General features: G+C 47.4%; 1 protein-coding gene across 7 annotated transcripts in view; it reads left to right on the plus strand.

The window, feature by feature from the left end:
* The window catches only part of Dlg3 (discs large MAGUK scaffold protein 3), a 52,507-nt gene extending 40,228 nt beyond the window's left edge, over window positions 1–12,279 (plus strand). For 4 of the 7 annotated variants that reach the window (XM_031365601.1, XM_031365609.1, XM_031365637.1 and 1 more), the window contains 10 exons: window positions 600–776; window positions 1,283–1,358; window positions 2,155–2,254; window positions 5,634–5,675; window positions 6,720–6,770; window positions 7,291–7,392; window positions 7,963–8,135; window positions 8,588–8,697; window positions 9,002–9,093; window positions 10,096–12,279. In XM_031365601.1, the coding sequence (XP_031221461.1) occupies window positions 600–776; window positions 1,283–1,358; window positions 2,155–2,254; window positions 5,634–5,675; window positions 6,720–6,770; window positions 7,291–7,392; window positions 7,963–8,135; window positions 8,588–8,697; window positions 9,002–9,093; window positions 10,096–10,202 (1,030 nt within the window). In that variant the 3' untranslated portion in view covers window positions 10,203–12,279. Of the gene's footprint in view, window positions 1–599; window positions 777–1,282; window positions 1,359–2,154; window positions 2,255–4,002; window positions 4,049–5,633; window positions 5,676–6,719; window positions 6,771–7,290; window positions 7,393–7,962; window positions 8,136–8,587; window positions 8,698–9,001; window positions 9,094–10,095 lie in introns of all 7 variants that reach the window. The other 3 variants (XM_031365625.1, XM_031365630.1, XM_031365617.1) reach the window with 2 other exon arrangements.
* Window positions 12,280–12,380: the final 101 nt, after the last annotated feature.

Below are 12,380 nucleotides of genomic sequence, written 5' to 3' on the forward strand. Positions count from 1 at the left end.
TGTGGAGAGGTAGCCCAGCAGTTAAGAACATTAGCTGCAGGAGATCCTATGTCCTCTTCTGGCCACTATGGATATCGGCATACATATCACATACGCTTTAACACACATACATATGCATAAATAATGTTACTGAAGTATCCTATTTGTGCTGACTCCACACACTTAGTTACCAAGGGATGAAATGATTAGATTTATTTAGATGTGCTAGTTTGTTCCCTGAGCAGGAAGCTCTGGTGGTACATGGTAGACTAGCTTCACTAGGACCTCAACTTTGGAACTTTCTTTTACATTTGCTTCTAAATCTCCTCCTCTCTCATATCCTCTGCATTTTAGGGTGGAGCGTAGGCAGTGGAGCAGGTCCTACTTTTGACTGCTACTGTGTGTCTGGAAGCTCGCAGGAGATGTGATTTGTGGAAGAACACACACGTGCACTTGCACACACACAAATTGGGGCCTGAAACGAGGTGCCATCTCACACAGTCTCTTCCTGTGTGCTGTGCTATTAGGTTGTCTCTCTTTCAATAGCCTATCTGGGTGCCAGTCTCCCAGAATTCAGGAGTAGGAGGATGATCTCTCTTCACTTTTTATGTCTGCTTCAGGGCCCTGTTTGATTATGATCGGACTCGTGACAGCTGCCTACCAAGCCAGGGACTCAGTTTCTCTTACGGTGACATTCTGCACGTCATTAACGCCTCTGATGATGAGTGGTGGCAAGCAAGGCTGGTGACTCCACATGGAGAGAGTGAACAGATTGGTGTGATCCCTAGTAAAAAGAGGTGAGCTGTCAGGGTTTTAAAGCATGGTTTTTCCTGGCTTCTTGTTCTCGTTCTCTGTCTCTGTCTCTTCTTCTTCTCCCCTTCCCCCCCTCCTCTCTCTCTTCCTCTCTATCCCTCCCTATCTCACCCTCCCTCCCCCCCTCACCCACCCTCTGGCTGCTTTATTTGTTTTATGAGACCATGTCTCACTCTGTTGCACAGGCTAGACTGGAACTTCCTTTGTAGCCTAGACTGGCCTTAGATTTGCTGCAGTCTTACTGCCTCTGCCTTCTGAGTGCTGGGAATCAGTAGTGTTCCAGCACTCCAGTCCTTGTGTTTGTCTTTGCTTGCCTGTCATACTGTGAGTTACTTGAGAGCCCTGTGTATGCCTTGCTAGGCCTTTTGGAATAGAGTCAGTACTTGGGACATGGTACTCACTGAATGAGCCAGTGTGGTGGTTGTGCCCGCCACAGCCCATTCCTGAGACCTTGTGCTGCCAGTAACTAGACTTCTTGACTCCCAAACAGGGTTGAAAAGAAAGAGCGAGCTCGATTGAAAACTGTGAAGTTCCATGCCAGGACAGGGATGATTGAGTCTAATCGGGTAAGTGGGGACCCCTGTCCTCCCAAGGCAGTCAGCGAGAGTGTAAAGAGGGTGAGAGGCTTGGAGTTTGGGTTGGAATACAGGAGAACTGGGAAGCATGAAAAGCTGTCTGTTATTCAAGGGCTGGCTCTGTCGTGCTAGGAAATTGCCTGCTTTGTAGCAAGCTGCTGGAGCCCTGAAAGCCCACAACAGTTAGTGTGTGGCCCTGCTATTGGGTGTCTGGCTCCGGAAGGGGTGGAGCCGGCTGACTTGGAAGGGAAGATGAAACCACTCCTGGTTGCCTTCTGGTAGCAGACCCTGCCAGAGCTGTGGAGACCCTGAGCAGAACCTGTTGTTACCATACCATCTTGCCAAGAAGGTCAGCCCCAGAGCATCTGCTTGCCTTTAGACAGCCCGGGGCAAGGGGACTAGTTCATCACACATTTCCTTTTATGAGCTTTGCAGCAAAGGCCAAAGAACTTGAGGAGCAATAGAGGGAAGAGAGGCATGGAGTAGACGGCTGTGTATCAGTGGCACTGTAGGGCTGTATCTAGGAGGCAACAGTTTATTCTGTAGGAAGGTCAGTGTGATGCTGGACTCAGTAGAGCATCTAACATCTCTACATTTTCCTGTAAACATAATTTTCCTCTTAACATCAACTTTCATTTAATCTCATAGACTCCATTTGTGAAAGATGGTCTTTTATTTAGCCCATCATTGTCTCCATTTTAGTTTTTCTTGCATGCTTTAAAATCCATTGTTGTTTTTTTTCTCCTTCTGTCCTCCCCCCCCCCTCCATCTTCATGTTCTTTCACAGTCGATCAAAACGAAACGTAAAAAGAGTTTTCGCCTCTCTCGAAAGTTTCCATTTTACAAGAGCAAAGAAAACATGGCCCAGGAGAACAGCATACAGGAACGTAAGTAGCAGCAGAGTCCAGAGAGCAAGCAGACAATTTGCAGCCCTGCCTTCTCGTCCTTAGTTGCCCCTCCCCTTATTTGTAGTCAGGATAGAACCTGACCTGCACAGGGAGATATTGGGGCTTATTTGTCCAGCTCCCCACTTAGATTGGAGTGTTGGAGGCTCTGAGGATATCCCAGGCACCTATGTTAGAAGCATGAGACAGAGCTGTGCTATTGTGATAAGGAATGGTTTTCAGCTAGTGTCAGGGTTAGAAAATGTTTTTTTCAAGAGAACAAGTTCAAGGGACTAAGTGTTGCTCTCTTGGCTCTCGCCTCTTGTATTTTCTTTCCCTTAATTCCATTCATAAATGTTAAGAAAAGAGCCTGTCCCTCCTCAGATCCCTAAGGTCTGGAATGCTCATGTATGTGTATAAGCAAACAGGACACCCACATGATTCACAGCAGGCTTCCTATTATGTCAGGGCACCTGCAGAGCCAGTTATCACAAGAAAACCTTCCTGCTTATATGAACTGATGTGGACACAGTGTTGCTTAGCATTATCTAAATAAAGATTTATTGAGAAACACAAAGCTGATTTGGTAGAACAGGCTACAACACTGGGCTGCATTAGGAACCAATTCAATCCAACTAAATCCCCTTACTCTACCACATGCCTCAGAAACAAGTTGCTCTGGCAGTAATCTTAAACACCAGGTCAGGTTTGTACAGTAATTTCTCATTCATGTCATTGTGAAATTGTAAACTGTAAATGTCTCATTTACCAATCACTCCTCCATCTTTCATGGAGCAATCTTGTCATCCAGGGCCATGGGGTCTGACAGGAGACTGACTAGTTTGGGTAGAAAATGGCTCCTAGTAGGCTCACCTGGTTTATGATCATGCTGTGTGTGGGTTGTGGCCTCCCGGGATAACCCTGCTAGAATGAGGTGTCTTCAGAAAGATGAAGACTAGGGCTTATTGTCCAAGGTTTACTCAGTGATAGGGGCTAGAGGAGGTTGATTGGACTTGTGAGCAATGCGAGCCTAAGACAAAGATCTGAGATAATGCTGCCACAGTTTCCTAGAGTAGCCCTGAACCTCTCCAAGGAGCCCAGCCTAGGACATGTCACTATTTAATGACCTAGCCAGTTAGGGATGCCCATTGGCCAATAGGGTTGCAACTTTCGGGTACCTGTTCTCCAGAACAAAGCTTAGGGAAGTTCTGTACACGATACCACCGGGAAGTTTTCTATGAAGGGCTTGGACAGACTAAGGAGTGGTATGGGGGCCAGCTCCCAGGGTGATGATAATTCTGTCTGCACACTTGGCATATAGGCATGTCTCTTTCATGTACCAATGGGAGATGTGTTGCAGGGGCAAAGCAGAGATCTGTCCTCTACAATTATACATTTGGTCAAAGAAGGTACTTTTAAGCCTTGGAGTGTTGCCTGTCTTGTGCTATGGGTATGTGGGCTGTAGATTACCTCAGAAAGCCTGTTTACTCCAAGGCTTTCTGGCCACAAGCTGACTAGCATAACACCAGACATCTTACCTGACGTGGGCTATTCTTTCTTCAGCAGATATCTTCACCTCACTGTAGTTCTAAGTCTTCATTGGATACTCCTATCACTAATGCTCAACTACCTCTGTATTCTTCCTTCCCTTCGTTGTTTTTCTCTGTTTTTTCTCTTTTCCCTGGTTTTCTCCTTTCCTCCCCTCCCTCCCCTTCCCTCACCTTCTCTGTCCCTGTTGTCTGTGAAATCAGGACTTCCCTGGGTTAAGTGACGATTATTATGGAGCAAAGAACCTGAGTAAGTCAAAGTTACACACCATTAACTGTATTTGTGGCATGAATGGAGCTCATGGGGTGGGGGTGGGGATGTAAGGGGACATGGGTGAAAGGGAAGGGTAAGGGAGGGGAGACCCTTTCCCATGGCAGGAGGAAATCTGTGACTCCAAATGGTCACTGGTATTCTAACAAATGTCTAGTATTCCTGTCTGCATTCTTTCTACACCTCTGGGTGATAGGATACAAGCTTAGTGGCCTCATAGTAGTGAGTTGGGTCTAAGTGCATGGTCAGGGTGAGTGCTCCGCTGATGTGGAGCTTCCTGGAGACCAGGAGGCCTGCTGGTTGGATCTTCTCCCAGGTAACCCTATGCCAACAAGTTGAGCTTGGGAACCACAGCTTTACTAGTTCTTCTAATCAGGGGCAGGGTGAACAAACGCCACATCTGAGTGGTCTCAGGAGTTCAGGTGTTACCACAAGGCCAGCTGTCTGTAGAACATCTCTAAGAAGCCAAGCTGGCCTGGTGGGGCTAGCTACACCACTGAGTGATTTTTATCCCAGAAAAGCTCTGACTGACTTCTCCATTTTGGAGAAACCAGGTGAAGGTTCCTTAGCAGCCATCTTTGCTCATTGCAAATCCAGAGTACAGTTTTCCAGATGGGCTCTGTCTGCATATATTGTCCCTGAATAAAGGATAAAGGTGGACAACATAGGACCTGTCCTGAGGGGGAACTCAGGGGCTAGCCACATGTGACAGACAACCCAGCAAGTCCTCGGGGAGGTGTGCACAGCATATTATGGTCCTGGCTGAAACGAGCAGCATCTCTCCATAGTTTGGTGTGTCTGTGTCTCATTTCCATTTGCCTGTTGTTCTTTGAGAGGGCTGCCATGTCTGTGCCTCCTGTGAATGCAGCTCTTTGCTTGAGCTTTCTCCACCCACACTCCAAGAAGGGCAGGTCCCAACTGTCTGTGATGGGAGGAGTAGCCTGTCTTCCAGATAGTCTTACTGGCTTGTTGTTTCTGTGTATTTGACATGTGTCTTGTGGTGGATCGAGGTGCATCCCCCTCACTGCTGAAGCCAAGTTCTCCTCAGCATTGGTAGAAGGGGGGCTGTAGGTCACACCAAAGTTCAGAGTAGTGTTCCTTGTGACTGTTACATCCATTCAGTGATGGGCCTCTAAGTTGGAGAGCGTCACACAATTCTGTACCTTTGCGTGAACAGCGTATGCCTGAGCTTTTCTCATTGACCGTCCCTATCCATTTTCTTCCTGCCCATTAGCCTTAGGAGATGAGTTCTGAGGCAGGATTTGGAAACCATCCAAATCAGCTGGCTTGATTCAGATGAAGAAAATGCTATGAAAGGAAATAAGGCTTTAGTGCCTATGGAGGGACTTGGCAAACTGAGTGGGCTCTGGGGACATGGAGGAGGTGGCCAGAACATCAGGATTGGAGCTGTGCTTCCCAGTTGGTGGCCTGGATGTGGTAGTCCTCCTGTGGCCTGCCTTGGTTGGCAGCTCTCTGTCTCACTCCTGGCGCATTTGAGTTTGTGCTGCATGTGACCTCTCAGTGGTGTGTTCTGAATTGGAGTCTCTTTTTTGTTGGCTTGCAGAGGGAGTGACATCCAACACCAGTGACAGCGAAAGCAGTTCCAGTAAGTGTGTGTCATGCCCCCCATGTCCTGTAGCTCCCCCTTGTCTCCCTGCCATCACCATTCCAGTGTCCACCACTACCATCACCACTCAGAGGCTGCTGCTCCTTTTAGCCATGTATACTTTGAGCCCCTGGAGATGCTGTGGTCAGCTCATTCACCCCGTGGGATAGAATTTGTAGATTAGAGGGAGAGAATAAGCCCTACAGCTCTAGCTAGGGCCTGGCTTGAAACCATCCCGGGGGTACTGGGGAGGATAAACTGCCACTGATCAGGTCCCTGCCATGGGCATATAGGCTGCTGAGACTACCAGCTGGACGGATTTGCTCAGAGACCAAAAGTAAAATGGCTTCTGCCTTCCATCTGCCTTTCTGGGCTCCTAGGACCACCTTACCTTCTGGCTGGGTTACATAGTCAGGAAAGGAAGTGCCCCAAATGCCTTGGGAGATCATATGATTCACAGCATTGAAGGCATAGTTCAAATCTCACAAGCTCTGGGAACACTGGCCTTTGAGGAGCTGCAGTGACTAGAAGTCTTAAAAACTCCACCCAGGAGTCTCAGGCTCAGAAGGAGCCCTGTAGCAAGTACTCAGGCATGCGCCAGTTCCCTAGATGCTTCTTAGAGATGTGATGTTGGTAAATAAATAGACCTTTAAAGGGGCATCATTAGGCTGTAGCTTTGGAGGTTGGGCCTAAGGGTCTGGACTCAGGTAAAGTGACTCTGCAAGTGTGTTTCAACCAGTTGGAGCTTCTCTGATTTTTCTCAGAATAGGGGGGGGGGGCTACTGAATATAACCAAACTATACCTATAAGAAGTAATTCCCTGGAGCTTGGGGTAGTTGTTTGGTGGAGGCTTGACTTCTGGGCCTAGCCCCATAATTGGGCAATATTTCACTGAATGAAAACAGCCCAGCCCAGGGCTGGTGAATGGCTCCTTAGCCTTCTTGCCAGTAGAAAGTGAGATTGTTTTGTGGTGGGCGTAGGGTGTGGTGAATGCTGTGCAAAGTCATCAGATCATAAAGTGCTAACGTGTTTCCCTTTTTGCAGAAGGACAAGAGGATGCTATTTTGTCATATGAGCCAGTGACACGACAAGAAAGTAAGCCCCCTTCTGAGAGTCTTGCCTTTGTGCTAGTCTCCCGGTCATGGGGTTTAGTAAAGAGGGTAGCTTGGGGGGCAGGGGAAGAGGAGGCCTGGCACATCCAGCCCTTGGCTCCTCCCTAGCATCACTGGGAGGATGCCATGCTGCACACACCTCTTGTGATACTTTTGCCCACTGCTAGGATGCCTTCCAATGGGTAGGTGGATTGCAGAGGAAAGCAAGGGAAGGCTGGTTTCAGCAGAGGCAGTTGTTGCTGCACAGGCAAAGGACGTGCACCCTCCCCTGGGCATCTGCTTTGCTAGGGTCTGTGTGGAACTTGCTCCTGAGTCTGTTGGAAATGGAGAGGCTTCTGATTTCAGACTTGCCTGAGACTTTAGATTGTCTTTAATTAAAAGCCAGAGAATAGCCGTAGTTGCTTCACCTTATCTGAGTGGTGGCCACAGAGCCTCTTTCTTTGGAGGTGGGGCCGGTCATCCTGTGGGACCTCTGTTCATTTTCTTGTGCTCTCCTTCCCCAGTTCACTATGCCAGGCCTGTGATCATCTTGGGCCCAATGAAGGACCGAGTCAATGATGACCTCATCTCTGAGTTCCCGCATAAATTTGGATCCTGTGTGCCACGTAAGAGCCCAGGCAGGCCCAGATGAGCCAGGTTTGGTACTCTGGGAAGTGCTACTTTTTCGAAAGTGTCTAGGTTCAGGGCCATTTGGCACCTCCTGGAAGAAAGTAGGTAGCAATGGATACCCCCAGAGTAAGTGGCATTGGTAGGTTTGGCATTCAACTTGGCTGCTTGCCTCATGCTATGGAGTTAAAGTTTGGGTGGTGATGGTCAGGATTAATTTTACAAATGGAGAGACCCATCATTGTTTTGGTCTTTGTTTCCTTGTGCTGGCAATTAAACCCAGGTCATTGTACCCCATGTGGTTTGAGGAATCATTTTTTGGGCTTCTTAAATGCCAAGTACTGCATCCTTTACCAGGCCATATCTCAGGAAGCCCCACCTTTTTGGTCCATATTACCCTCAAGGACCCTGTGTATAATGTCTGGAGTTTGGAAGAGGAAATAGGCCGGACAAATCTTTCCACATGTTTTTCTCCTTCATCTGAAAGTAGCCTTGTGTCCTTCTTGTGAGAAGGGATGAAGTTGGCTTGGAGCATACAACATTTCCTTCCTTCTTTGTCCTTCCTTCAGATACTACCAGGCCTCGCCGTGATAATGAGGTAGATGGACAGGATTACCACTTTGTGGTTTCCCGGGAACAGATGGAGAAGGATATTCAGGACAACAAGTTCATTGAGGCGGGCCAGTTCAATGATAATCTCTATGGGACCAGCATCCAGTCTGTGCGGGCAGTTGCAGAGAGGGTAAGCAAAGAGGAAGGTGGTCTGGCTGCCCTTGAGGGAAGACCCTCACAGACATAGCAGAGAGCTTCACTAATCTCTAAGGTGGTACTTTAAAAAAAGTATTTATTTTGATTTCATGTGCTTTGGTATTTTTCCTGTATGTATGATGGTGTATGGGTGTTGTATCCCTTGTAATTGGAGTTACAGACAGTTGTTCACTGCCATGTGGGTGCTGGGTATTGAACCCCAATCTTTTGGAAGAGCAGCCAGTGCTCTTAGCCTCTGAGCCTTAACCTGATCTCTTTAACAATCATAAAGAACCATCACAGAACCAAGAAACTTCCAGGAACTTTTCGGGGCCTCGAGGATGTATGGTTCTGGGGTCTTCTAAGGCCGATGTTTAGATTGCTACTGTCTTTCTTGGGGACCTATGGCCAGGGACTAGATGAGCTGATACAGGTCTACTTTTTCAGGGCAAGCACTGCATCTTAGATGTCTCCGGCAACGCTATAAAGAGACTGCAGCAAGCACAACTTTACCCCATTGCCATTTTCATCAAGCCCAAGTCCATTGAAGCACTTATGTAAGTATCCACAGGCCTCTAATGGCCCTGGAGAGGGAAGAAAATCGATTTGCTGGGCAGGGGTAGCATGCAGAGAAAGGCTGAAACCAGCTCTGAGTACCTGCTGTTCCTCCTATTTGGGGGCCTAGGCATGTTCATCCTTCCTGGTTGGGCTTTTAGACTTGGAGGCTTTGAGGAGGGAGTTAGCCATGGTCTTCTTTAAGGTGGCTGCTTAGCCGATTTTCAGGAAACCTCGACCATTTTGTTGTGTTAATTAAGACATAGGATCTCCCTTGGAAATGGATTGCTTCTGTGTCTTTGGCAGGGAAATGAACCGAAGGCAGACATATGAACAAGCAAATAAGATCTATGACAAAGCCATGAAACTGGAGCAAGAATTTGGAGAATATTTTACAGGTAAGAATCTGGAGTCCTCTGGGCAGGCCAGATGCTAGCTCAGGGAGACATAGACAGAGCTAAAATGCCCAGGGAGCTTTGTAGTCACTGAGCACAGACCTTTCCCCAGGCACTCAGGTTTCCTGTCAAGTCACCAGTTAGCCAGGTTCTAGCACAAGCAACTCCCAGGCATGGCTTTCGCTGGCTCCTTTGTTTAAACTGTTCGCATCTTCTGTGAGATTGCAGGTTCCTTTGTGTTTTCCCTCCCTGTTCTTCCTCCTGAATGTTTTTGCCTCACATGCTTTGGTGTCCATCAGTTGTGTTTGTTGGTGGTTTCTTAGTAAGTTGTTGATCAGTCGGCTTGTACGTAGTTCATGAAGGTCAGTTCGAAAAGTGAGGAAGATTCCCTTTAAAGTACAGCACTAGATGTACGTGAGCAGGCTAGTAATGAGTAAATTCAAACTCATAACATTGGGTTAGCCAAGTAAAGAATTCACACACATACCATGGGTCTTTGGAATCTTTTATCATCCATAATGTATGTCCTTGTTTGCTGGGCCGACCCCTGACACAGCAGATGTGATGGCCCCTAGGAGCTCTGCCTCTTGCCAGAAATTGTGGCTTTCTGCTCTTCCCCTAGGTTACTGGGATTTTCCAAATCTTTGAGTGAAACCGCTTTAGAATTATAGGCTGCCAGCCCATGGCAAAAGCAATGGGAGCTTCCGTGTCTGGCACGCAGTGGGTACTCAGTAAGCATCTTTCCAGTCAACACACTGCCTGTGCATTGCTAGTCTCACTGCCTCACTGACTACAGGCACTGACTCTGGGCACCTAGCCAGCTATCTAGTTCTGCTCTGAACCCTAGGCAGATAACTCAAGAGGCCAGACCCCATGCTTCTGTGAGCATCCATCATACCCTGGGGACGTCATAGGAGGGTTATTACCAGAGGCAGGATGGCCGGGGCTTGGGGTCACTATTATGGACCACAGTGGTAATTTTATTTTGTTCTCTCTTCACTTTAGCCATTGTACAGGGTGACTCACTGGAAGAGATTTATAACAAAATCAAACAAATCATTGAGGACCAGTCTGGGCACTACATTTGGGTCCCATCCCCTGAAAAACTCTGAAGAATCCCTTCCAACCATTCTCTTGTGAACAGAAGAAATCAAGTCCCTCTTCCCTCCTTCCTCTTCATTCCTGTCCCCACGGGGAGAACAAATGACTACTGTTCTTGTCCCCCTTTTTAGATATGTCAAAAATTGAGTTTTCTAGTCCTGTTCTTTTTTAAAAAATGTTGTTTTGTTTTGGTTTCTTTTTTGGGATGATGCCATCTCTCTCATCATGTGACCGTGCCCATTCCTGCATGGACCTTTCCCACGCGCTAGCACAGGTGCAAATCCATCAGAGTTGTTGTTCTCATAAACACCCAGCAGAAGCGAAGAGAAGAGAGGAGGACTGGAAAGACAGACTCTGGACAACTGCACAGCTTGTGAAGTGAGCGAAACAGCCCACGTGATGAGGTGCTCCTGGGCATTTCTACCCTGTACTGCTGGCTTGCAGCTCTGAACGGTGCAACGTAATGGCTACAGAAAGTATCTTATTTATATATAGATATATATATGTAATTTATATAAAATATATAGAAATTATTATATATATATATTATACACTCTCCTATAATATATATATATATTCACATACATTGGGACTAGAAAATCTATGGAGACGTCCATCAATGGTACTATGTTATTAGAGAAATGCTTTAATTTTCATATTCCAATCAGATGACATCTTATATTCCACTGGTTGGGAAGGGGTTGGCAACAGTAGTAAGTGCTATACCAAAGCACTCGAATTTGGTCATTCTCTTCAGAGCTAAGGTTTGCTCCAGGTGGGGCCAACCTACAGCATAGGAGAAGGGGCTTTGGCTGGGAGCTTGAGATTGGAGACGTGACTAAAAGCAGTTGCTGCCCCTGCAGGGCAGTCATTCCTGTGCAGAAAGAGAGAATGAATGGCTAATGATGCTCCGGATGAAATTGCCTATTGTTTTATGCCGCCTGATGTGTCTGCATGAGAGGTTTCCTTTTTGTTCATTTTTAAGCTGCTGTTAAACCAAAACCATGTTGTGCTACTGTGTCAGCCTTTTCATTATTCCAAATTTTACTTTTACTATTTAAGTGAATGCGTAGAATCCTATTTGCCAGTGTTCTAAAGGCTTGTGAGGTTCTGAAGGAGCCAGGCCTGGGATACAGCAGTAACTTAGGCCTGGCCATCCAGTCAACAGAGGGAAAGCAGGGGCTGGTGAGGGCAGAGAGTACAAACTGGGGCTCAGAGTTACCATGCTGGACTTAGCTAGGGGTTCCTTCATGGGGCCACTGACAGGCATAGGGAGGTGCTTGCCTTCTGGCTCTGTGCTGGGACAGTGGAAGAGCACCAGGCTTGGCCAGCCATGTAGTAAGTTGGATTTGGGTTCTTTTATTTTGCAACTGCTCCATTTGCCCTACCCCAGCCCCCTCGCCAACAGCTGGTAGCTTACTGTTTCTTCAAGAGGAAAGTAGACTTTAATGCTGTAAATTCGAGCTGTAGAGCTAAGACTCGCTTACTGGTGAGCTGTGAAATCTTGTTGCTTTTTTCCCAGAGTCTGATGGCAGTGACTGGTCCAGGTAGTTTTCCTCCCACAGCCAGTGCAGGCAGCAGGTGTGGTCCAGGCCCTACCCCACCCCACTATGCTCCTTTGAAGCCAACGTGCCTCCCTCACCTCCACACTGGAGGGATGACGCAGGGGAGAACATAGAATTGCTTGGCCCTCAACTGGGTTAGGACCATTGCAGATGATGCAGTGTTGACACTTTAAAGCACTACCAGCCACATTCAGGAACTCTGTTCACAGGTATCCTACCAGCATAATGAGGCTGTGACTCGTGGGGCCCAGAGTTAGAAGAAAGAAAAGGCAGCAGCTTTCTCTTGGGCAGTACACTGGATCGAAGGCAAAGAGGGATAAAGTGACAGATGATTGTGACTCTCGTGAGGGGGGGTGAGCGGGGAGTGTTGATTCTCTGATGGTAACTGACAGGTGTGAACAATGCTCAGCCCTCCCTCCCAGGGACGAAAAGCAAAGATTCAAAGTAAGCATGATAATAGTTGGTTTACCAGTGATCCTTCCAAGGAGACATATATTTTTTAATAAATGATAGTTGCAATGAACAATGGCTCAGAGACCTTCTTGAAGTAGGGTGGTTGGGGCCCAACAGCAGGAAGAATTCAGACCAATGTTTCCTAGTGCGGGGGTGGGGGGGTGAGAGGGT

The sequence above is a fragment of the Mastomys coucha genome, chromosome X, assembly GCF_008632895.1.
Source record: "Mastomys coucha isolate ucsf_1 chromosome X, UCSF_Mcou_1, whole genome shotgun sequence".
Classification (NCBI taxonomy): domain Eukaryota; kingdom Metazoa; phylum Chordata; class Mammalia; order Rodentia; family Muridae; genus Mastomys; species Mastomys coucha.